Here is a 26,046-nt window from a genome sequence, read left to right on the forward strand (position 1 = left end):
CTCCCCTAGAACCTATCGTGCACTAAATATCACTGTACTTCAACACATCTACCCATTAAAAAGGAGCCTGGTGATACAAAATACAGATCCGATGGATTAAACAGGGTTCTCCCTAAAGAATGTAAGAGGGAGCGCTGCGCCACCTTGTGGTCTGGCACCGCCACTATATAAAAAAAACAACCCCACCAAAATTTGCTAAAGATGGCAGGAAATGGGAATTACAGGTGTTTGCTGTACTCAGCAGCAGCACCGTCTTTAAAAATCCTGGGGAGAACCCTGGATTAACGAATCGACAGCTTCTCTCAACACAACTGCAAGATTGACAGAAAGAACAGAAATCCACCAACTGAACATATTTAACTAAAATAAACAAAAAAATGACTGTTTATCAACTTCACAATTACATCCTTTACCATTTCCCTAACTTCTTCAAATATGCACCCCACATCCACCCCCCTGGCCCTAAACCCCACATCCACCCCCCTGGCCCTAAACCCCACATCCACCCCCCCTGGCCCTAAACCCCACATCCACCCCCTGGCCCTAAACCCCACATCCACCCCCTGGCCCTAAACCCCACATCCACCCCCTGGCCCTAACTCCACATCCACCCCCTGGCCCTAAACCCCACATCCAACCCCCTGGCCCTAACTCCACATCCACCCCCTGGCCCTAAACCCCACATCCACCCCCTGGCCCTAAACCCCACATCCACCCCCTGGCCCTAAACCCCACATCCACCCCCTGGCCCTAAACCCCACATCCACCCCCCCTGGCCCTAAACCCCACATCCACCCCCTGGCCCTAAACCCCACAAAAAGTATAATCTTGCTCCTCTTCTCCCTCTGCTCAGTAGTGGCCTGTGGAGACAGGAGGGAGACATTTAGACATTGAGGCCCAACCACTGAGTCACTAGAATATTAGCCGTCAAGTTAACCATGTTAAGCGGTGCTAAGTCTGGTTGACTTACGTGGGGAGTAAGACCGCGAGCGGGAGCGAGACCGGTAGGCCCCTCGGCTGTAGTACGGGGACGGAGACCTGCGTCTGGAGAGACAACACACAATAAGCATCCACCAACGAACTGCCCCAGTCCTGCTTAGCAACCACTAACTATAAGATCCAGGCCAGGTGTCTCACCTGTAGGACCTGTAGCACTCTCGGTCGTCATAGCGATCGTAGCCACGGTCGTAGCCTCTGTCATAACCACGGTCACCGCCGCGGTCGTAATCCTTAGAGCTACGGCGAGATGAGCTTGAGCTTGGGCCGCCACTTCCTCCTCCTCCTCCACCACCACCACCGCCGCCTCCGCTGCTGCTGCTGCCACCGCCGCCACCACTGGAAAACACACACGGTTAGAGGATTCACTGAATATACGTGGGCCATCCCAGATGCGTGAGTCTAAGAGAGCCGGTTACTCACTATGTGGGCCGTCCCATGTATATCCCAGGAGTGGGAGTGTGTGGTCGTTTAGTGATGGAGAAATCGACCCTGATCCTCCGTCCATCCAACTCCATTCCGTTAGCTCTCTCCTTAGCCTGAAACAGAGAGGGAGGGTGGAGGAGTGGGACAAAGATGTTTAGAGAAGAGTATTCCCCTTCAACACCATGCTCACTCAAACGTTCTGATTCTTCTCTGTTCTTCCCCTGCAATAACCCCTCCCTCCCTGACTTCCTACCTCATTGGCGTCCTCTCGGACTTCGAAGTAGACGAAGGCGAAGCCGCGGGAGCGTCGTGATTGCTGGTCGTAGACGATGCTGACGTCAGCCAGGGGGCCGTACTTGGAGAACACGTCTCTCAGGTCTCTCTCTGTGGTGTACAGGCTCAGACCAAACACACCCAGGCAGCAGTTCGGGTCCGGGTTGGCCTATAGAGGAGGATTGTGAGAAGGATAGAGATTGTGTGTGGGGTTTGCCGAAGAGAGTCTCGTCTCCAGAGGTGTGTGTGTATATACGTACCCGGTTGCCAATGTGCCTGCGGCGGTTGGACATGGGGGAGTGGCTGTGGCTCCGACGACGGCGGTATTCCCCGCTTCGGGAACGGCTACGGGAACGGCGGCGGTGGGAACGGGAGCGAGAGCGGGAATAATGCCTGCGGGAGCTCCTATGGGAACGAGACCTGAGGAAAATAAAATAAAGGACACGTTAAGAACATTTAAAGCAGGGTTTCCAACTGGTGGCTAATTTTTTTTGATTTTCCCATGAAATACATGCAGTTACACCTCCAGTTGACTCAAATGATGCCAATTAGCCTATCAGAAGCTTCTAAAGCCATGCCACCATTTTCTGGAATTTTCCACGCTGTTTAAAGGCACAGTCAACTTAGTGTATGTGAACTTCTGACCCACTGGAATTGTGATACAGTGAATTATAAGTTAAATAATCTGTCTAAACAATTGTTGGAAAAACTACTTGTGTCGTGCACAAAGTAGATGTCCTAACCGACTTGCCAAAACTATAGTTTGTTAACATGAAATTTGTGGAGTGGTTGAAAAATGAGTTTTAATGACTCAAACCTAAGTGTATGTAAACTTCTGACTTCAACTGTATACTTGATCTTATAGAAATGTATCATCTGTTTGGACTGCTTGCGGTCAATTTGCAGTCTACAAATGACTTGTAATTATGTTCCGGCCCCCTGACCATCCGCTAAAAGAAAGAAATCAGCCCACAGCAGAATCTAGTTGATGGTCCCTGACTTAAAGAGTTTAGATACAAAAACAACATGAATAAAGCCATAACACAAAACAAGCTCTTTATGTGGACCTGAACAAAAATACACGCTACACTAGCCAGCAGCTCCCAAAAGAGTCACCACAAAACCTCCTTGGAGCTGGGGTTCTTACCTGGACTTGGAGCGGGATCGGGAGTGGGACTTAGACCTGGAGTGTCTGGAGCCACCTTTGGAGCGGGCTGGGGAATGGGCCGGGGAACGGCTGGCAGACTTCCCAGAACCCCTTGGGCTCACACTCCTGGAAGCGGACCGCGAATCCTGATCGGGCCAGATACACATAAATACAGGTCAGAATCAAAAACAGAAACAGTCAGGATAGAGAGAGAGAGGAGGTACAGAAGGAACCTCGCTCAAACCTGCTACAGGCCCCTCTTATATTTCAGCTCCAGTAGTTTGAGAAAAAAAATCATAGCATTTCATTAACGACAGGTATTTGTTGTAACTAGATCTGCCTGTTACAGGCGACCAAAGGAAATCATATAGGCTTAAAGTAGGTGTTAATCTAGTTAATCTTAACACAGTTCTATGATGAGCGGATTGTTCTCTTACACTCTAGGCAGCGTAGCAGAGTTTAACCTTGCGTGTTGAGGACTAGGTAATGTGTCTGAGATGGAGGAACAGTTGGCATGCATGCTTAAGAAGTGTTTCTCACGCCATCCCTCAGGGGGATCCCACTGTTGCACATTTCCATTTTAGTACACCTGATTCAATTTGAGAAAGAGCTTGAGATTTAGTTGAATCAGGTGTACCAGTGGTGGAATAGAACAAACAGGTGTAAGGACTGGGGGTCCTTGAGAGATGGCTTGGGAAACACTGCTTTAGAAAACAGAAGGAGAGGGAGAGAGAAATAGGATTGTAGTAATAACATAGCAGGCTATAGGGAATTAACCATACCCCCGAACACTTCTCATAACTTCATCACTTCTTTAACTTCATAACTTCAAAACAACCATCTCTTTTCTTCTTTCTTCCGTTTCACACCATTTCTGACTTCATTTTTCTCTCCTCTTCCCCCACTTCCTTCCTCCCATTTGATTTCTGCCATTACATCACTCTACCAGTGGACAGAGTGGCCGCTCGCTTCTGCCAGCTTCATTTTACATTAGCATGCATCAACACCATCAGCTTCATCAAATATGCCCTTTAACAACTTCAAACTTCATATCTGAAACTTCTTCCGCCATTTTGCTTCTTCCCAACTCAACCTTAACGAAAAACAGACAAGGATGATAAAAAGGGTTGATTTTTTTTATAAGAGCTACAGAGGTCAAAATGTGCAAAAACCAGACTCGTAAACACTCAAATCAGACTAAATAAGTTGTCTCACCTGAAAAGCATTAAATCAAAGCAATGTTAAGGAAATATGTATATTGATTTTTACTGAAATGCACAACATCAGAATATGATGAATGAAGACAAGAAATGTTATAAAATCACGGTGTTCTTTAATCCTAGTCCGAGGGTCACACAAGGTGTGCAGGCTTTTGTTCCAGCCCAGTACTAGCACATCTGGTTCGTCAAGCCCTTGGACCAAGATTGAAGAACTGCTATGGTACATCTGAGCAAGGGTTTAAAGTAAATTAGCTACTCCTTTCAATGCCCCACTCAGTATAACATTTGTTCATGTGCGACTTTAAAGAAAAATGGCTTTTGCAGAAGGACCATTACAGTGCAACTAAATATAGAACTAACAACTTTAGAAAAGAGACAGTACTCTCACATGGGTGGTGCCATGTTGAAGAACTTGATACATTATAACTGGCAAATGAATGGCTACATAGTTTACGCCGGATAATGTGATATAACCAAAGATTGTTGGTGTCCATTACTGGGCCTATTGAAGAGGCCCTATACAAACCGCCGCCATAGATTTTTCAACTAACCTGTCCTCTGTGATTCTTTTCCCCTGAATCGAGAACAAAGAAGTATCTTTAGAAAGCCTGTTTTGAATTGCCGGCAGCTCTACAAAAACCATCAAAAACTCAAAAGATAATAAATCCATGTTCTATACTGTGCAAGATGGTTCCTCGCCAGCTTAGCTGGCGCACATCTAGGATTTCCCAGCATCTTTGCAGAAACTAGTAGTTTCTATGCAACGCGGCCATGTGTAGAAGTAGATGACAGCGCATTATATAGCACGACCAAAACAAAGAACTACACACATGCTAAAAGCATATGTCATTCCATACAAAACATGGATTTATAATTTTTCTGAATGTGTGTTTTTTGTATAACCACCTGCAACTGACATTTCTAAGATACTTTCTTTGTTCTCAATACGGTGGGAAAAGTATTGCCAAGAACAGGTCAGTTGAAAAATCTACGGTGGCGGTTTGTATGCACAGGGGCGGCAGGTAACCTAGTGGTTAAAACGCTGGACTTGTAACCCGAAAGGTTGCAAGATCGAATCCCCGAGCTGACAAGGTAAAAATCTGTCTTTCTGTCCCTGAACAAGGCAGTTAACCCTACTGTTCCTATGCCGTCATTGTAAATAAGAATTTGTTCTTAACTGACTTGCCTAGTTAAATAAAGGTCAAAATAAATAAATCACGCTCCAATAGGGCAGACGTCCATGTGTTGTTGAAATTCTGGATGGCCATTGGTCAGATTGCTAGCAACAATAAAAAGATGCTGCCATGTGGGGAATCGTAGGTTGTTATTGCTACCATGTCTTGTTTTGACTCATGTCACATCTATGCTAATATGGATAAAATTCCCTAGCTAACCAACAACTGTAATGATGCATGAGAGACAAGTGCTCATTGTGCAAATATATTTATGTTTTCAATAAACAGTGGAGATGAAATATAGTTTAGATGTCAACAATCTATAGCCTGATTTATATTTTGTCTATCAACAATCTATAGGCTGGTTTATACTTTGTCTATCAACAATCTATAGGCTGGTTTATATTTTGTCTATCAACAATCTATAGGCTGGTTTATATTTTGTCTATCAACAATCTATAGGCTGGTTTATATTTTGTCTATCAACAATCTATAGGCTGGTTTATATTTTGTCTATCAACAATCTATAGGCTGGTTTATATTTTGACTATCAACAATCTATAGGCTGGTTTATATTTTGACTATCAACAATCTATAGGCTGATTTATATTTTGTCTATCAACAATCTATAGGCTGATTTATATTTTGTCTATCAACAATCTATAGGCTGATTTATATTTTGTCTATCAACAATCTATAGGCTGATTTATATTTTGTCTATCAACAATCTATAAGCTGGTTTATACTTTGTCTATCAACATGTCTTTAGACAATTTGAATACGAGTGTCGCTAGTCAAAACACTTAATTTATACTCTGTGGACATAGCAGCGGGAAGATGTGTGTGTGTGTGTGTGTATATATATATATATATATATTTTAAAATATATACAATTTGCCCTCCCTACAGCGGTCCGCTAATACAGTACTAGTAAAGGCCAGTGTACTACTTTTGTGGAAAAAAATCTCTACATATAAAAAGTCAAAACGTTTCCATGGTGATGTAATGGGAAATACTTAGAAATAACTATGAAAACTGCCACAGATTGTCTCCGGGGAAGGTAGATATTAGAATGAAGTCTTAGCTTTGTATATTAATAAATATATAGAACCAATTTAGTCTTGTATTCCACAGATTTCCTTTCAGAAAACCCCATGTTATCACACAGGAACCTGCAGCGACTAGCTAGCTTGTCCGTTGACGTTTGAGAGAGTTCTATTGAGCAGTGACCACTTTTTGACCATGGCCATAATAACATTCTATTCTCTCTAATCATTCAGATTTCTCAGAGTAAATAGTCTACCTTGTGAATGATATGGTAAAAACAGAGTTTGGACTATTGATGCAATTCTCTATTGAATGCATATCTATTTTATAAACATTGAATAAAACAATTATGGATGTACACCCTAAATAATGAATAAAAATGTGCTTTATTTAAGACATTGACAGCTATGATGTGGTCATTATTTGAACTGGCTAGCCAGCTAGCTAGCTAACAAGCTAGAAACTAACAAAAACATTGTTTAGAAAGTTACTTTTAGTTGCTTGGTTTGCTAGATTGAAATATACTGCATTCCATTTTTAAAGAGATGGGTTTATGATTGAGTGTAGTCTGGCCCAGGAGTGTGAAGGTGAACGGAAAGGCTCTGGAGCAACGAACTGCCCTTGGTCTCTGCCTGGCCGGTTCCCCTCTTTCCACTGGGATTCTCTGCCTCTAACCCTATTACAGGGGCTGAGTCACTGACTTACTAGGGTTCTTTCATACCGTCCCTAGGAGGGGTGCGTCACTGATGTGATCTTCCTGTCTGGGTTGGCGCCCCCCCCTTGGGTTGTGCCGTGGCAGAGATCTTTGTGGGCTATACTCAGCCTTGTCTCAGGATGGTAAGTTGGTGGTTGAAGATATCCCTCTAGTGGTGTGGGGGCTGTGCTTTGACAAAGTGGGTGGGGTTATATCCTTCCTGTTTGGCCCTGTCCGGGGGTGTCATCGGCTGGGGCCACAGTGTCTCCTGACCCCTCCTGTCTCAGCCTCCAGTATTTATGCTGCAGTAGTTTGTGTCAGGGGGCTAGTGTCAGTTTGTTATATCTGGAGTACTTCTCCTGTCCTATCCGGTGTCCTGTGCGAATTTAAGTATGCTCTCTCTAATTCTCTCTTTTTTTCTCTCTCTCGGAGGACCTGAGCCCTAGGACCATGCCTCAGGACTACCTGACATGATGACTCCTTGCTGTCTCCAGTCCACCTGGCCGTGAATATTATTATTTGACCATGCTGGTCATTTATGAACATTTGAACATCTTGGCCATGTTCTTTTATAATCTCCACCCGGCACAGCCAGTAGAGGACTGGCCACCCACATAGCCTGGTTTCTCTCTAGGTTTCTTCCTAGGGTTTGGCCTTTCTAGGGAGTTTTTCCGAGCCACCGTGCTTCTACACCTGCATTGCTTGCTGTTTGGGGTTTTAGGCTGGGTTTCTGTACAGCACTTTGAGATATCAGCTGATGTACAAAGAGCTATATAAATACATTTGCTTTGTTTATTGGTGTTAAAATACAGCAGTTATGCTATTTTGGACCACCAGGCAGCTATTGTCTTGCAGCTGGTCATTATTGTGATTGCTGTCAAAGCAGCCTGTTATTTTGCATTTATACTTTTTCATAATGACAAGTTTGATGTCAGACAACAATCGGATGTTAATGATGTCACTGCAACAACTGTCTCCATACATGTCGATAGACATTGTTGGTTGTTTTTGCGACAAAACTGACGCGTGCGCAGCTATGTCGAGAGACCAACTGTGAACCAGCCTGAAAATTAAGCCAACCCCTTCTATTTCGCTCCACAGCTGCGCACGCGTCAGTTTTGTCGCAAAAACAACCAACCCGTCTATTGGTGTCTTATGGGAGACACCCAGTCAAATCGACCAGCACTGACTTTTTCCCCCTCTTATGGTAAACGGCCTGGGTGAACCATCTTCATTTATCCACCATTTTTTGTTATGTCACATTATCTGGCGTACAATCTGTAATTAGCTAAGTGACTGCAGCAGTAAGTGAGGACGAAGTTAAACATTCTAGCCGTAAACCACTTCGCTAGTTAGCTACTAATCTATAGTTAGTTATATATTCCATTCACCTGCAATGATGAGTAAATGTACATTGGTAACTGTTTCTCGACAGCAGTCTCAGTAGACTCGTTATTTCAAAATGTAACGTTACTTGATGTGAATTAGCTAACGTTAAAACAGCTGCAAACCACTTGGCCTGATTGGGCTAACATATGCTAGCTTTAAATTACAAAATGCACTGAAAATACATTAAAATGTTAACATAAATGAGTAGCTACTGGACATTAAATTAGAAAATATAAACGGTACAAAATCCATACAGTCGATGCAAATCAATGCTATTAACTACATCATGGTTGTGCTAACTAACGTTAGCCGCCTAGCTAGGCAAAATGGCGTCGTTGGGACTGCTCATTTTAGGGCAAGAATAGATCTTCAGTAGTTCGTGGTTGATAATACGCACCCGCTCGCCAAAATCCTTTTCGTTGTCGCTCATTTCTCGTCGATAGAAACTTAAATGATAGATAATTAACTGGTTTATTTAGTTAGCTAATAATGTTATCAAGTGAAGCGAAACACTGCTACTCGCCTCCGTTTCGTTAGAACCGTATTCAATGAGTCAAAAGCGGATGTGACGCTTGTACAACCACAATGAGTAGACGGGAAAGTCTAAACCAGATAGGAAGAGTGGCCCAATTTGGCGGAAAAACAGTCTCCCTCCAATAGGTGGAGTTTTTTCCTTGTTTCGCCCACCAAACAATGAGTTTTTGTATGGAGGGCAATGAATGGCTCATTTAAGTTGCTACGAGTGTACGGATATAAGCAGGCCACGTGACAGCCCAGCAACTTTGAGAAAAAAACACTTTATATCGGATATGGCTATGCATATTCATGTTATAAGGCTAGTAGCATAGAGTGTCCCGACATTGAATACCCGAGATTTACATCAACAACCCTCATCAAATACTCAAAAACGGATTACAATAATGAGATGTCTCCTCTCCACCAATCCAAAGAAAGGCGGGAGCAAGACAGCCCACGTTGCCGCTTTGTGGACAACGACATTGTTAGGGTAGAGAGACGTAATATCAGTATATTCATAATCTTTGGTAGGGACGTCCCAAGGATCCCAGATAGCACTAAATGTGTTGATCCAGAGATAAACTACACAAAAATATGTACAATGTTTTTATACAAAATGTTAGTTTTTCCAGCTGGATTAACATTATTGACCCTTCATTAAACGACAAGTGCAATGTTCAGGATGCAATAATGTAAAGTGAACTGATAATCACATTCTTCGGGTTTTCTGAATGTTCAACTTTAGTGCAGGCACTTTGAACAGTCCCAAGTCGTTGCATTTACCAGGGAGTCAAACTAAGAAAATACGTTTGAATACATTTTAAACTGATACCAAGGTACCACAACTGACCATGGTCTTAACCAGTAGAGAACAACCTCTGCTTGAGATACTTTTTTAATAGAAATCAACTGTAGACATACAGTATCTATGTACAACTCTTGGTTCTGAAATCTAACATTGTTTTATGAAATATTATTTACCAACATAATTTTACAAAAGAAACACAACAAATAAAGAGAAACCATTTCTTCAGCAAAACGTCTGGTAAAAAAAATATTGAAACAGGAGTCTTTGTGTACTGTGCACTGATGTGTGTGTGTAAGTATCCATAGGATGTCCGAATCTGGTAGGTCAGAATGTCCGCTGCGTCCCATGTTTCAGTAGCCTCCATGTCCACTTCCCTTATTGGGGGCATTTGAGAGACTTATTTGTTTCTGTCTGGGGTTTGAGGAAAATCTTTGTTTGTGGCTGCTATTTGAGCAAATTCTTTGGTTGTGTCTGTATTCTGGCAGCTTTGTTTATCCTCCTCTTCTTGGGCTTGCAACTACAGTGTGATTTCTTTGCCTGTTGTGTTTTGTGCTTCTGAGGTTTGTTATTTTTTGGGATATTTGAGCAAGTTTCTTTATTGTCTTTCCTTTTGGAGGCTTTGGTTCTTCAGTGGGTGTTTTCCAATGGGCCAGCAAAGTCCTGAGGAGACATGGGGGAACAGTGAGTCATGGGCAGATGTTTTTCCTGGTCAAGTCATGTGGTCAAGGAAAGACTTTGGCCACTACTCATGAGCAGGAACAACTCTGGGCCCTGCGCATGAGGAGGAGAGCAAGATGTATTTTTTAGTTTATGAGCAGATGTCCAAAGACATCTGGAGGACTACAGGATTATTAAACACTAATGTCTGTCCTCTGGAGTAGACTCTGTCTTTGCACGTTGTGGTTGGTCAGATGCAGAACGTCATACAATACCATGCAAAAGTATGGACACCTACTCATTCAAGTTTTTATTTATTTATTGTACTATTTTCTACATTGTATAATAACAGTAAAGACATCAAAACTATGAAATAACACATGGAATCATGTAGTAACCTTGCTTCCACAGCATTCTGCAGCGATACGCCATCCCATCTGGTTTGCGCTTAGTGGGACTCTCATTTGTTTTTCAACAGGACAATGACCCAAAACAAACCTCCAGGCTGTGTAAGTGCTATTTGACCAAGGAGGAGAGTGATGGTGCTGCATCAGATGACCTGGCCTCCACAATCACCCGACCTCAACCCAATTCAGATGGCTTAGGATGAGTTGGACCGCAGAGTGAAGGAAAATCAGCCAACAAGTGCTCAGAATATTTGGGAACTCCTTCAAGATGGTTGGAAAAGCATTCCTCATGAAGCTGGTTGAGAGAATGCCAAGAGTGTGCAAAGCTGTCATCAAGGCAAAGGGTGGCTACTTTGAATAACATAAAATTGAAAATATATTTTGATTTGTTTAACAGTTGTTTGATTACAACATGATTCTATTTGTGTTATTTCATAGTTTAAAAAAATATATATTCTACAATGTAGAAAATAGTTAAAATAAAGAAAAACCCTTGAATGGGTAGGTGTGTCCAAACTTTTGATTGGTACTGTATGTCTTAGGGCCTTTTCTGCTAAACGGACACATGAGGGATTAGGGAAGGGATATCAATGGAACTAAATTTTTAAAAGCATATTCATTGTTAAAAGCAGAACCAACGCATGAGGCTTTTATACATTTCATGAGAGATTAGGAACATTTCGGGTAATTCTGATCTCATATACACTTAAATTGGAGTCATTAAAACTCGTTTTTCAACCACTCCACAAATTTCTTGTTAACAAACTATAGTTTTGGCTAGTCAGTTCGGACATTCACTTTGTGTATGACACAAGTAATTTTTCCAACAATTGTTTACAGACAGATTATTTCACTTATAATTCACTGGGTCAGAAGTTTACATACACTAAGTTGACTGTGCCTTTATACAGCTTGGAAAATTCCAGAAAATGATGTCATGGCTTTAGAAGCTTCTGATAGGCTAATTGACATAATTTGAGTCAGTTGGAGGTGTAACTGTGGATGTATTTCAAGGAATACCTTCAAACGCAGTGCCTCTTTGCTTGACATCATGGGAAAATCAAAATAAATCAGCCAAGACCCCAGAAAAAAAATTGTAGACCTCCACAAGTCTGGTTCATCCTTGGGAGCAACTTACAAATGCCTGAAGGTACCATGTTCATCTGTACAAACAATAGTACTTAAGTATAAATACCATGGGACCACGCAGCCATCATACCACTCAGGAAGGAGACGCGTTCTGTCTTCTAGAGATGAACGTACTTTGGTGTGAAAAGTGCAAATCAATCCCAGAACAACAGCCAAGGACCTTGTGAAGATACTGGAGGAAGCGGGTACAAAAGTATCTATATTCACAGTAAAACAAGTCCTAAATCGACATAACCTGAAAGGCCGCTCAGCAAGGAAGAAGCCACTGCTCCAAAACCGCCATAAAAAAGCCAGACTAAGGTTTGCAACTGCACATGGGGACAAAGATTGTACTTTTTGGAGAAAAGTCCTCTGGTCTGATGAAACAAAAAAAGAACTGTTTGGCCATAATGACCATTGTTATGTTTGGAGAAAAAAGGGGGAGGCTTGCAAGCAAAAGAACAACATCCCAACCGTGAACACAGGGATGGCAGCATCATGTTGTGGGGGTGCTTTGCTGCAGGAGGGACTGGTGCACTTCACAAAATAGATGGCATCATGAGGGAGGACAAGTATGTGGATATATTGAAGCAACATCTTAAGACATCAGTCAGGAAGTTAAAGCTTGGTCGCAAATGTGTCTTCCAAATGGACAATGACCCCAAGCCTACTTCCAAAGTTGTGGCAAAATGGCTTAAGGACAACAAAGTCAAGGTATTGGAGTGGCCATTACAAAGCCCTGACCTCAATCCTATAGAAAACGTGGGCAGAACTGAAAAAGCGTGTACGAGCAAGGAGGCCTACAAACCTGACTCAGTTACACCAGCTCTGTCAGGAGGAATGGGCCATAATTCACCCAACTTATTGTGGGAAGCTTGTGGAAGGCTACCTGACATGTTTGACCCAAGTTAAACAATTTAAAGGCAATGCTACCAAATACTAATTGACTGTATGTGAACTTCTGACCCACTGGGAATGTGATGAAAGAAATAAAAGCTGAAATAAATCTTTCTCTCTAGTATTATTCTAACATTTCACATTCTTAAAATAAAGTCGTGATCCTAACTGACCTAAGAAAGGGATTTTTTTTAATGATTAAATGTCAGGAATTCTGAAACTTGAGTTTAAATGTATTTGGTTAGGGTGTATGTAAACTTCCGACTTCAACTGTAGCACATTTTTGCATTATAAAGGCAAGCTTTAACGTTGTTTAAAAGACACTAACGGCTTCAGTTGGTCAAAGGAGGTCCCAGGGGTGGGGTCTGTGTCTGGCTGAGGGGGTTGTGGACTGGAGGTGTCAGAGCCAGGAGCTGGTGTCTGGTCTGTGTCTGGCTGAGGGGGTCTTCGAAAGCCAAGTTAACAAACAGATTACCGACCATTTCGAATCCCACAGTACCTTCTCCGCTATGCAATATGGTTTCAGAGCTGGTCATGGGTGCACTTCAGCCACACTCAAGGTCCTAAACGGTATCATAACCCCCATCGATAAGAGACTGTGCAGCCGTATTCATCGACCTGGCAAAGGCTTTCGACTCTGTCAATCACCACATTCTTATTGGCAGACTCGACAGCCTTGGTTTCTCAAATGATTGCCTCGCCTGGTTTACCAACTACTTCTCTGATAGAGTTCAGTGTGTCAAATCGGAGGGCCTGTTGTCCAGACCTCTGGCAGTCTCTATGGGGGTGCCACAGGGTTCAATCCTCAGGCCGACTTTGTTCTCTGTATATCAATGATGTCGCTCTTGCTGCTGGTGATTCTCTGATCCACCTTTACGCAGGCGACACCATTCTGTATACTTCTAGCCCTTCTTTGGACACTGTGTTAACTAACCTCCAGACGAGCTTCAATGCCATGCAACTTTCCTTCCGTGGCCTCCAACTGCTCTTAAATGCAAGTAAAACTAAATGCATGCTCTTCAACCGATTGCTGCCCACATCTGCCCGCCCGTCCAGCATCACTACTCTGGACAGTTCTGACTTAGAATATGTGGACAACTACAAATAACTAGGTGTCTGGTTAGACTGTAAACTCTCCTCCCAGACTCACATTAAGATGCTCCAATTCAAAATTAAATCTAGAATCGGCTTCCTATTTCGCAACAAAGCATCCTTCAATCATGCTGCCAAACATAACTTTGTAAAACTGACCATCCTACCGATCCTTGACTTCGGCGATGTAATTTACAAAATAGCCTCCAACACTACTCAGCAAATTGGATGCAGTCTATCACAGTGCCATCCGTTTTGTCACCAAAGCCCCATATACTACCCACCACTGCGACCTGTATGCTCTCGTTGGCTGTCCATTGCTTTATATTTGTCGCCAAACCCAATGGCTCCAGGTCATCTATAAGTCTTTGCTAGGTAAAGCCCCGCCTTATCTCAGCTCACTGGTCACCATAGCAGCACCCACCCGTAGCACACGCTCCAGCAGGTATATTTCACTGGTCACCCCCAAAGCCAATTCCTCCTTCGGCCGGCTTTCCTTCCAGTTCCTTCCTGCCAATGACTGGAACGAACTGCAAAAATCTCTGAAGCTGGAAACTCATATCTCCCTCACGAGCTGTCAGCGCAGCTCACAGATCACTGCACCTGTACATAGCCCATCTGTAAATAGCCCATCCAACTACCTCATCCCCATACTGTTATTTATTTTGCTCTTTTGCACACCAGTATGTCTACTTGCACACTCATCTTCTGCACATCTATCACTCCAGTGTTAAATTGCTATATTTTAATTATTTCGCCACTATGGCTTATTTATTGCCTTACCTACCTGATTTGCCCACACTGTATATAGACTTTTTATATTTTAATATTGACTGTATGTTTGTTTATTCCATGTGTAACTCTGTGTTGTTGTTTGTGTTGCACTGCTTTGCTTTATCTTGACCAGGTCGCAGTTGTAAATGAGAACTTGTTCTCAACTAGCCTACCTGGTTAAATAAAGGTTAAATAAAAAATTGGTTTAGTTATAAAAAAAACTTAACGAAAGGTGGTACGCCTCGCAACACCTAGCTCACTCTCAGGGAGAACTGCAAGCCCACGGTAGTGAAACACTCCAGATCTTGCGTGGTAGTCGCGGTCCCTGGACCCGAAGGCTAAAACCGTGAGGGTTCCGGTGGACAGACAAGTAACACAAACAACGAAGACAAACCCTCAACGCCGCAATACTGGTAGACCAGAGTATCGCCCAGGTTGGTACACGGTCACAAGTAATAAAAACAAGGACGAACTTCAAACAATATGACACAAACCAAACCGAATGGGGTGACAGCAGAGCACCCTGATGGAGAGGCTAGTTAGCTGCTTCAAACCATTGGAAAGATACCATTATTGGAGCGATCCTGTATAGTGCTGCATAACACACTATAGGGACACCTATAGGCCTGCATTTGGCAGCAGAGCATGAGTTGTAGTAGCCTATTATCGTCTAGACATGACGTTGAAATATATCCACGCCCACAATAAAAACATTCAGGCTTCCATCATAAATCAATTCAATTAAAAATATATAAATAAATTAGAATTACAGGGAGCAGATTGTGTGAATCGACCACTGGAACAAGGCACATGTTTGGAATATAATGACGAAACCAACGTTTCTAGTAATACCCGTCCGAATAGGGCAAAAGCATGCCAAATAATAGGCTCAAGGCTCCCGAGTGGCGCAGCGGTCTAAGGCACGGCATCTCAGTGTTACAGACATCGGATCCAGGCTGTATCACAACCGGCCGTGATTGGGAGTCCCATAGAGCTGCACAATTGGCCCAGCGTCATCCGGGTTTGGCCGTCATTTTAAATAAGAATTTGTTCTTAAAACCGACTTGCCTAGTTAAATCAAAGTTCAAATAAAAATATATACAAAATACTTCATATAAAATATAATCCCATGGGATCCGTCAAGTCTGAACACATCACGTGTGACACATCACTATATTCAAACAAAATAGGCCTTTTATAGGTTAAATTGATCAGCAAATGGGCAGCATCATGCTCATGTCAGTCCTCTAGAACGCAAATGTCGTCTTCCTAGTAGTGTGAGGTTCTGTGTTATACACTATAGCCCTTACCATATCATATGTGATGGAATATTATTTGCTGTTGGCTTGTGTGGGTATATGTGTTTTGCAACATAGCTGATTTGAGACATTGTCAACAGTTTCAGGGCCATGGGCCTTTCTCGTGATGGAAAAATACAGAATAACATGAAGACAGGACCTGTGCAATGAGTTGTGAGGGCACATTCAGAACGTAGTGTTGCGGGAACAAACTGTATTTTGTTAGATAACAGGAGCCAGGTGTGAGATAACTGTATTGAGTGTGTGAGCACATAGATATTCTACACAACTACAACGACTGACCGATAGCGCTTAGGGGGCTGGGACCAGCCTGTGCGCCAACAATCAACGATAGGCTGAGTGAGTTTAAACCACGCCCAGTCTCTATTCTGACAGGCCGGCTCAGAAGCAGGAACTACTTCTGTCAAGAGTATATTATTATATCTTTGTCAGGAACAAGTCAGTTCTCTGTTTTGCCCTGCGAGGTGTAACAGAGAGCCCGTATATACGAAAATTGCATTTACCACTTATTGCTGAGCTAATAAAAAATACATAGCATACAATCGGTGACTCAATGTCATATTTATCCTGATACCAGATTTGAATTGACGCAACCCTAACAGTAGGACTGTAATAATGAAGTGGTATGTACGTATCTGACGGTAGGCTGTCATTGTAATAAGAATTTGTTCTTAACTAAATAAAGGTTCAATAAAATACTACCTGTTTCAGTGTTTTGAGAGTAGAGCAAGAGTCGACTCCAAACACAAGAGTACACAAGAGTCAGAGTTGAGTCCGGAGTCCGATATTGCGCCAGATCTGCATTATCGGCTGCCTCAGCTATTGAAATGAGAACTGAGCGATTTTCAGCCCAGTCTTGAAATCAATCATTTGATTTTCGCCAACTCTGGTAAAAAATAAGACTACACTACTACTAGCTAGCAACTTTTTTTTTACTTTAGTAAAAGATTAAGATAACTAAACCCCTTTCATCTGTTGTTGAGTCACAGATAGAACAATGAGACAGACATTTCACCGGATGTATAAATGTGAAACCCAGAGGCCAACAGCAGGAGAAGGTGGAGCAAGACGGATTTTGGTCGACATTCTGCTAATTATGTCATTGGTCTCCATACAGTTTTCTGTTTCCGAAACTATCATCTCTAACAGAGTGGAGTTTTTGTCAACTTTGCCCTTTGCCTACTTTTTTTTATGGCATTGTTTAGAACGAGTGTAAAGGCAAATTGAGTTATTGCACACGAGCACTTCAGAGTAGGTGTTCTCTAACAGAAATATGCAAATAAATGTGACATGAGCACACTAGCTTGTGCTTGGCTCTGCCCTCCATCTTGCCTGTTCTGCCCACTATGATTAATTTGCTACCATTGGAAACGACAGGCTCTGGTCTATTTTGGGTTAGTTATAAAATGATTTGTTTTAGTCATAAACATGGCTAGAATACTTACGAGCTCTTACTATTGCAATGAAGTGAGTCAGATAACGTTTCAGTTCTCTAAATGTACTGTCTTTGCCTCTTATTTAAATTACCTATCAAAATCAAATCAAACGTATTTACAAAACCCTTCTTACATCAGCTGATATCTCAATGTGCTGTACAAAAACCCAGCCTGAAACCACAAACAGCAAGCAATGCAGGTGTAGAAGCACAGTGTACAAATAAAACTCCCTAGAAAGGCCAGAACCTAGGAAGAAACCTAGAGAGGAACCAGGCTGAGGGGTGGCCAGTCCTCTTCTAGCTGTGCCTGGTGGAGATAACAGAACATGGCCAAGATGTTCAAATGTTCATAGATGACCAGCAGGGTCAAATAATAATAATCACAGTGGTTGTCAAGAGTGCCACAGGTCAGAACCTCAGGAGTACATGTCAGTTGGTTTATCATAGCTGATCATTCAGAGTATCTCTACCGCTCCTGCTGTCTCTAGAGTTGAAAACAGCAGGTCAGACAGGTAGCACGTCCGGTGAACAGGTCAGGGTTCTATCAAGAACATAATGCAACCAACAGCTAAAGATACCAGAACATAATTATTACAACAAATCTGCAGTTTCTTCTTCATAAAAGCCATTGTTGAAGGCAAACTGTTCTTCATGGATGTCAATTGACGTAATCCTGCCACAAATGGCTTTGCTGCCACCTACTGTTTTCAGGAGAACTACAACCTGTAACCAGAGAGGAATAATCTTATAGAATAACTAGTGACACACACATGCAGTCTGTCATTGGAAGGAATCAGACTTTAATTATGATCCATTTGAAAAAAGGTTTTACAAAAAGTAACATTCAAATTTGACACTTTCTTTAAAAAAAAACAATTAAAATAAGCTTTTGATACAACAAAAGTATTTATCTAAAGAAAATGGCTTCTATTAACAATGTGAATAGAAGATAATATACAGGTAAGTGGACGCTAAGACATGCACATACTGACAGGAAAGATTACAATAACATTTAGAAATAATAATGGCATGATTGTTTCCTTTACAATGAGAAGCAACTAGCCTGAGAGCAGTGGAAACATAATAGAATTAGAATGAGTAGAACAGAATATTGCGATTCAGATTCTACCCCTCAACCAAATGTGTGCATTGGATTGGTAGAAAAATGTCTGGAGGAAGTTTCCACCATAATCCACTCCATTTAAATCCATGCAGGTGAGTGAACGAGTACACACTTCAGAAGGGTAGAAAATTGGACTGCACTAAATGTCTTGCAGTCGGTGCATACTCTGGCGGCCATATTTGATGTACCATTTGAAATGTTAAATATACTGGTCAGTGAACCTCAACTGTTCCAGAAATGCAAAAATGGCAAGTTCAAAATGTTTTCACCATTTTGGGTGGGCAATTGAGAAATCAAGTCGATTTTCAGACCTGTGTCCTTTAACTCATTTTAATTTAATTAATCTGACAAGTCCCAAACTAAGCTAGTCATAGAAACAGAATATAAATTGTAACTATACAACAAAAAGTAAAAAAACAAAGAAAAAAAATAGTTAACTGAAGACACATTTGACTTGAGTAAGCACTGCAAGTGTGCTCATGTTGGCTAGAGTGATGACCCAAACATTCTGCTGTGGGGCAATGTTTCCTTCAGGCAGATCTCGGATCAGCTTACCCCCCCCAAATCCTAACCTCAAACATTAAGGGGGGACAAATCCCAAACTGACCCTAGAGCAGCATGTATGGCCAACTTTTATCACCAAATCAATCCAACCGCTAATAACGCTTCACCTGAAACCACAGGGCATGTCACATGACACAAGCTTTAATAGCATGAGGTCACATCACTTTCATGGGGTACAGGGCTGGGAAAAAAAATCTACATGGAAATAAAAGTGTCCACACAGACATACCTTTATTGGTTAGCAAAGTTTCAATCAATCCAAACATGAATTGATCAGAACATTGTTAACAAATCAAAGGTATGTGTTGGAGAATCAGTGTGCAAGCCCAACTCTACCACTACATTACAAAGGTCTGACATTATGCAGATATTGGTTGTTATAAACGCTGTCATAGTGTTCTATAATAAAAATGTTTAAAAAAAATAAAAAAAAGTGTTATATCATGGCTATGACAGTGTTCACAAGGTCTTAAAAGGGTGTTATGCTTGTCGCTTCAGGTGAAGAGTTAATGAAGCCACCTGTAGTCTCTCTCAATACACAGACACCCACACTCTCTAGAGAAAGCGACCGATGATTCAATATAATCAATTATTCAATCAATCGCTCTAGAGAGAGCTACTACACTTTTCCTATTCCCTGCATCCTAACACAATTACATGATCTGCAAAAGCTTAAAAAACACATGCATCTCCAGCATTTTATACAACAGTATGATACAAAATAAGGCATTTCGTAGTGAGTATTCATGTTTGCGAGAGTGTGTGTGTCTGTGTGTGTACATACTGACAACATTGAATGTAATTTGTTTGCCTGCCTATAAAAAGACTGCAAATAACAAACATAAAGTCATGATAACTCTTACTTAAAATATATATATATATATTTGTCATATATATTTACGTATATATATATTCATATATAAAAAAACAATAAAAAACAAAAAACAAAGGGGGGAGAAAAAAGCCCACGGTCCCTGTTTATTGGCCAGTCTATAAGCCACGTCCTCATTCCATGACCTCACCGGGCGCCACGGTGACCAGCTGCAGAGGGATCTCCTGATTGCCCAGGAGGTCGTGGCCGCCAGCAGCTGATTGAAGGATAAGGGTGGTTCCGTCTGCGGTGATGATGGTGTCGCTGGGGGGCGGAGACAATGAGGAGGAAGCCACACCTTTTTTATTCTGGTGAGTCTTTATATGTTTGGCCAGATGGTCGCTACGCATGAACCTCTTTGAACACTGTGCGCACACAAACTTCTTCTCTCCTGGACAGAGAAATGAAAGGGATAAAAAGAGGTAGAGAGTGATGAAGGAATAATTGTGGTGAGCGTTAAGCTGGTGTTATGAAGTGAAGATGGTGTTTGTGTGTATTCCTACCCGTGTGTGTCCGTCTGTGTCTCTGTAGCTCGTCACTCCTGGTAAACCGCTTGCCACAGAACATCCAGTTGCAGACGAAGGGCCGTTCTCCGCTGTGCCATCTGAGGTGAGCCCTGAGGTGAGAAGTCTTACCGTACACCTTCCCACAGCCCACGATGTGACAGATATGCTGCTTCTTCTTACCAAGACTCGACCCTCTGGGAGGAAGGGTTGACAAGAGAGAGGGTTGGGGTCAACACACAAAGTCAACTTCATGCAGTCACTGGAGTTTCAATTGTCGTGGTTGAAAGTGACCCTACTGAGTATAGACCCCGGCTCAACCACATTAACCCACTGAGCTAAAGCCTAGGATCCAACATTTTTATATACATTTGTGTTAATATATTGTTTATGTGTGTCTTTCCAACCCACCTCCCTCCAGCCTCTTTACAGTTGGGACAGGTGCAGGCGACTCTCCTCAACCTCTTGCCCTCCCCGGTGGACATGTCCATGTCTTCGTCATCCATCTGGACACGCAGGTTGTTGATGTCACTGGGGTTGAGGGTGGAGTCACCACTCAGCTGCCACTCTTCAGAGTCTGGCTCCTCCTTTATCTGGATGCCTGTGGGGAGAGATAGTTGTGTGTGTGTGTGTGTGAGAGAGAGACAAAGTAAGAAATAGAAAGATGGGGTTTGTGTGTATGCATGTGTGTGTGTATACGTATGCATGTTCCTACATGCAGGACTGCCGGCCTCCTCTCCCTGTGTGTATTGAATCCCTGGCTGTCCTATAGAGTTGACTGTAACAGTCTGGAGGTTAGGCAGGGTGATGGATCCTCCCTGACCCATAGAGAGGCCCTGGACTGGGGCCAGAGTCAGCTGCTGGCCCCCCTGGGCCTGGGGGAGCTGGAGGCCCTGCAGAGACTGGACCCCTTGGACCTGAGAGGGAGTGCGTTTAGAAAGAGTTACACACATGCATGATCCCACACACCTACGTACGGTAGTGAAACAGATAAACACACACCCACACAACCTACCTGGAAGGTCTGCCACTGTATCTGTCCCGAAGCAGTGACTGTCTGGGCCTGGATGAGGAAGGTTCCAGGGTTGACGAGCTGGACACTCTGGAGTGTCTGCCCAGACTGGGATAGATCCTGTCCCTGGGCCACCTGGTTGTCCCCCGACAGCTGTAGGATGGGCTGGGAGAAGGACGAGGCATTAGAGGTGGACACCTGGATGAAACAGACTTAATTCAGTCATGGTATTTTTTTTCAGCCATGCTCTTAGAACAGTGTCCTGAGGAGGACCTACAGCAACGTACATAGTAATATGATATGACCTGCTGAAGACAAGTTAAACAAGACTAATAACTTTTTTCCTGTATGATGGCTCACTGTAGTATGACTGTTATATGTGGTGTAGGGCACTGGGAATAAAGCCTAGGGAATTCTATGTCATATGACTGACCTGTATTTGCTGCAGGTGGTTGTGTGAGTTGTAGTTCTCTGAGGATGGGTCTGAAACCCCGGCGGACACGGCAGTAGCTTGGGTCAGAACCCCCGTCCCGTCGATGGTCTCAGGCAGCTGGGATGATGAGGTTGTTGGCACGTAGAGGTCTGGGTTACCGTTAGCTTCACTAACTAGGGTCGCTAGCTGTTTGGCTCCACCTTCCTGCCCCTCCAGCGCCTGGCTGCCCATGATCAACTGACCGTCGGTCGTCGTTGCTATGGGAACCGTCTGAGCACCGGCAAGCCCTAGTGATTCGAGGTCTATGCTGTTAATAGGGAGGAAAGTTATGTTACCCCCCGACAGCCCCATGGGAACCGCGCCGCTATAGGTTGTGCCCCCGGCCAATGACACGCCCTGAATCTGCTGCATATGCCCAGCCTGCGTTAGGAGGTCAGAGGTTGTCGTTGTGGCGACGCTGATTCCGATATTGCCGTGGCTACCGTCCTGGATGAGCTGGATTTGGCCCGAGCCATCGTCCAATCCCTGCGCAGAGAAGCCTGCCAGAGTTCCATCTGAGTTGTGGATCTGAGGGATGACATGGAAGAGAGAGTTCGACATTTGTGTGTAGAGAATATTGTGTGTAAGGGCTAACATGATAATCGACCTGGTAATGAACATCTGCTAACAGAGGTGTTCATGTGTGAGTGTACCTGCAGATATGTGCATGTATATATGCACACACACACTACATGGCCAAAGGTATGTGGACACCTACTCGTCAAACATCTCATTCTAAAATCATGGGCATTAATATGGAGTGGGTCCCCCCCTTTGCTGCTACAACAGCCTCCACTCTTCTGGGAAGGTTTTATACTAGATGTTGGAACTTTGTTGCAGTTTTAGCGTTCCAATTCATCCCAAAGGTGTTCGATGGGTTTGAGGTCAGGGCTCTGTGCAGGCGAGTCAAGTTCTTCCACACCAATCTCAACAAATTATTTCTGCATGGACCTCAATTTGTGCACGGGGGCATTGTCATGCTGAAACAGGAAAGGGCCTTCCACAAACTGTTGCCACAAAGATGGAAGCACAGAATCGTCTAGAATGTCATCATATGCTGCAGCACTGATTTCCCTTCACTGGAACTAAGAGGCCTAGCTCGAACCATGAAAAACAGCCTCAGACCATTATTCCTCCTCCTCCAAACTTTACAGTTGGAACTATGCCTTTGGGCAGGTAGCGCTTCCCTGGCATCAGTCAAACCCAGATTTGTCCGTCGGACTGCCAAATCTTGAAGCGTGATTCACGACTACAGAGAACATGTTTCTACTGCTCCAAGGTCCAATGGCGACGAACTTTACACCACTCCAGCTGACGCTTGGCATTGCGCATGGTGATTTTAGGCTTGTATGCAGCTGCTTGGCCAAGGAAACCCATTTCATGAAGCTCCCGACGAACAGATCTTGTGCTGACGTTGCTTCCAAAGTTAGTTTGTAACGCGGCAGTGAGTGTTGCAACCGAGGACAGACGATTTTTACAGCTGACTGGGGCAACTATAGCAGGCCAGAAATTTGAAGAACTGACTTTTTTGAAAGATGGCATCCTATGATGGTGCCACGTTGAAAGTCACTGAGCTCTTCACTACAGGCCATTCTACTGACAATGTTTGTCTATGGAAATTGCAAGGCCGTGTGCTCGATTTTATACACCTGTCAGCAACGGGTGTGGCTGAAATAGCCAAATTCACTAATTTGAAGGGATGTCCACATACACTACATGGCCAAAAGTACCTGCGTGTGAACAGTACACTACCTGGTATTGTATGCTGGACACTCCATTGGCTGAGCCGTCGTTGCCAGATGCTGTGACGTAGATGGGCTGACTGTCCATGTTCCCGATAGGGAGAACATACTGGCCGTTAGAGGTCATCATACCAGAGTTAGGAATGTGGACGACTCCCTGCTGCGCATCCTTCCCGGTCGAGACCGGGGTTAACAACTCCCAACGGTCTGAACCTGTTAGCTGGATGGCGGTCATGTCTGTGGTCTGACAGAGAGAAGACACACACATTCATAAAGTATTATTCAGATCCACTGTTGCGGAATGAAAAAAGCTGACCTAGTTACAGGTATGTAGAAGGCACTGGTCATAAGTCTTACGCTGTTGCATTGTGGTTCACAAAGAATATGAAGCAAAATATTAATTTGGAAATGACATTTCTGTACTATCTGAGACGAGAGCTAGAGGTACATAGACGGATATCAGGGTGTAGGCTCCACACTGTGAATAGGGCAAAATGACATGCAGTATAGTTTGTTATCACAATACAGTGTCAGTAGACAAGACAATTATTGTGGATCTTGTTAATATAGATATCAAATCCTATATTATAGGTTTCTGCAACAGTGGACTAGTAATAATAAAGTAGTATCAAGATATCTCTTAATAAGGCAGAAATGTCACAACATGAGAAATCAACCATGAACCTAAATATTTCTGAATCCGCTATACAGACTTTGGCTTAGCTCCGTGGTTTGATAAGAAAGGATCCAAACTTCCTCAAGCATGTGACGCACCTACCCTATTCTGCGCCTATTGACAAGGTACAGTATATTCTGACAGGAGAGTTTTGTTTAAGAGCCCTAAACATTAACATGCATGGCCTGCGGTACGTTTTTGGAAACAGAAAATGTACAGTATCTTTCATATCAGGAATACTTTTCTATTTATGGTTTTAAACAAAAAGGTTAAATTACTACACACATTTTTATAGGATTAGTGTTCCAACACGGCCATTTCTCCATGTTACATCGCTTGTTTACAAAGACAGAAGAGATTGGCGGCCACCTGCGCTAATTAGCGAGCTCCGAACACTCGTGTGTGCACAACTGGGGATGAAGTGTAGTTCATCAACTGGAGGCACACAGCTTGTCGATCTGTGCAAAACGGCTACAGTTAGTATATGTTTTATTATTTGAAAGATATATTTCATATCAGCGGGAAAGTAAGGCAGATATCAGCGTATGTTTTGAAAACCACTTTGAAAGCAATGATCGGCGTTTCTAAATGTTAAAAACACAGCTTCGGAATTGTGGAGCCAAATGTGGGCGAAAGTAATAGCTGAACAGCATACATCGGGAGAAGGGTTTTTCGAGAGCTAGTCACCATAACTCGACAAATCATCGAAGACTCCCTTCTATCATCCAACGAATACAGCTAGTATGGCTAGACAAAACACGTAATCGCTACAGCATGGGCGTGGGGGAGATCTTTTGTAGTCGGGTGCAGATTCCCACATTCTCTGTTCGGTTTCCCCACTCACCCCTCCTTTCCCCACTGTACCCCTTTAGCCCCAGGTAGACGAGCTAAATATCGGCGACCTGACCAAGTGACGGGCTGTGTCCTACCCACTATGGGCGGGTTCTAGAGGGGTAAAGTGGGTGGCCGTTATAGCGGGGAACACAGCGGCGGAAGTATACTAGCTTTACACCCCCTGCAACATTTAAAACGTGTGAACTTCTAGCTAGCTAAAAACACCACACAGTAGTAGCTCGGAGGAGTCGAAATACGAGATAGAAAATGTTGGGGTACCTGGTTTTCCGAGGCTCCGCCGTGCTGTAGGAATTCGCTTTGACTGCCTTCCACGTCCGCGGTAGCCATTTCCTCTTGTTTCAAATGTTGCTCTGGCGCTAGCATGGAGAGAAAGGAAAATTTAGCAAAACACTAAATTTCTCACAGGTTTCTGCTCCCAAAAGGCTGCAAAGAGACAACAAACTTCAGTCGATGAAGAATAAACGGCAAACCTTAACTTTGCGACAAGGTTTCAATGCGGATTTCGACACAGATTGAATGTTTACTTTTGTTAACTAGCTAACTACCTAGCATAGGTCTCCTGCAAAAGATTAAAAGACGTAGTTAGCCTGCTATCGGTTGTAACGTACAAACTCACCGGTTGGTTGATGGGTTAAATGTTATGTACCAGTCATATCGTGAATGGTAATAATCGAAAGATTATCTGATCAACTAAACTCCGAACATGATTATCTTTTATCAAAGGCGGGCTTGTGTTGATCGGTGAATTCGGGTCGATTTTTTTCTATTTTGATTGACAGTGAGGGAAACACAAAAAGGGGGGGCGCTAGCAACGTAACAGGAAGTCCC

The 26,046-nt window shown here is 43.2% G+C and overlaps 2 protein-coding genes and 1 long non-coding RNA gene across 5 annotated transcripts; all 3 read right to left on the reverse strand.

The window, feature by feature from the left end:
- Positions 1 to 778: 778 nt before the first annotated feature.
- On the reverse strand, positions 779 to 8,988 carry LOC118375682 (transformer-2 protein homolog alpha-like). 2 transcript variants are annotated; one of them, XM_052499349.1, is made up of 9 exons: positions 8,765 to 8,988; positions 3,625 to 3,935; positions 2,843 to 2,988; positions 1,956 to 2,115; positions 1,676 to 1,864; positions 1,420 to 1,535; positions 1,138 to 1,335; positions 971 to 1,044; positions 779 to 860 (listed from the first exon to the last, which is right to left on the reverse strand). In XM_052499349.1, the coding sequence occupies exons 4-9, from the start codon at positions 1,986 to 1,988 to the stop codon at positions 850 to 852; spliced, it is 621 nt and encodes a 206-aa protein (XP_052355309.1). In that variant the 5' UTR covers positions 1,989 to 2,115; positions 2,843 to 2,988; positions 3,625 to 3,935; positions 8,765 to 8,988; the 3' UTR covers positions 779 to 849. The 2 variants fall into 2 exon arrangements, with proteins under 2 accessions (XP_052355309.1, XP_052355308.1); XM_052499348.1 differs by lacking the exon at positions 3,625 to 3,935 and having other exon boundaries at positions 8,765 to 8,983.
- Positions 8,989 to 9,765: 777 nt separating this feature from the next.
- On the reverse strand, positions 9,766 to 17,121 carry LOC118375683 (uncharacterized). The gene is made up of 2 exons (XR_004823874.1): positions 16,668 to 17,121; positions 9,766 to 10,351 (listed from the first exon to the last, which is right to left on the reverse strand). It is a non-coding gene; the product is annotated as an uncharacterized LOC118375683 (long non-coding RNA).
- Positions 17,122 to 18,178: 1,057 nt separating this feature from the next.
- Positions 18,179 to 25,982, reverse strand: LOC118375686 (transcription factor Sp3-like). 2 transcript variants are annotated; one of them, XM_052499359.1, is made up of 9 exons: positions 25,835 to 25,982; positions 25,477 to 25,574; positions 23,698 to 23,931; positions 21,907 to 22,473; positions 21,477 to 21,638; positions 21,177 to 21,378; positions 20,873 to 21,062; positions 20,462 to 20,658; positions 18,179 to 20,349 (listed from the first exon to the last, which is right to left on the reverse strand). In XM_052499359.1, the coding sequence occupies exons 2-9, from the start codon at positions 25,543 to 25,545 to the stop codon at positions 20,093 to 20,095; spliced, it is 1,878 nt and encodes a 625-aa protein (XP_052355319.1). In that variant the 5' UTR covers positions 25,546 to 25,574; positions 25,835 to 25,982; the 3' UTR covers positions 18,179 to 20,092. The 2 variants fall into 2 exon arrangements, with proteins under 2 accessions (XP_052355319.1, XP_052355318.1); XM_052499358.1 differs by having other exon boundaries at positions 21,477 to 21,671.
- Positions 25,983 to 26,046: the final 64 nt, after the last annotated feature.

Source organism: Oncorhynchus keta, chromosome 37 (assembly GCF_023373465.1).
Source record: "Oncorhynchus keta strain PuntledgeMale-10-30-2019 chromosome 37, Oket_V2, whole genome shotgun sequence".
Lineage (NCBI taxonomy): Eukaryota > Metazoa > Chordata > Actinopteri > Salmoniformes > Salmonidae > Oncorhynchus > Oncorhynchus keta.

Bases quoted from the DNA above. Each gene is read 5' to 3' on its own strand.
- LOC118375682 (XM_052499348.1), bottom strand. From the start codon at position 8,797: ATGAGCGACAACGAAAAGGATTTTGGCGAGCGG. The intron at 1,865-1,955 runs GTACGTATATAC...CCTCCTCTATAG, and splicing joins GCAGGCACATTGGCAACCGG to GCCAACCCGGACCCGAACTG. The intron at 1,336-1,419 runs GTGAGTAACCGG...TGTGTTTTCCAG, and splicing joins TACATGGGACGGCCCACATA to TGGTGGCGGCGGTGGCAGCA.
- LOC118375686 (XM_052499358.1), bottom strand. From the start codon at position 25,545: ATGGCTACCGCGGACGTGGAAGGCAGTCAAAGCGAATTCCTACAGCAC. The intron at 22,474-23,697 runs GTAGTGTACTGT...GTCATCCCTCAG, and splicing joins TGTCCAGCATACAATACCAG to ATCCACAACTCAGATGGAAC. The intron at 21,672-21,906 runs GTCAGTCATATG...TGTTTCATCCAG, and splicing joins ACCACCTGCAGCAAATACAG to GTGTCCACCTCTAATGCCTC.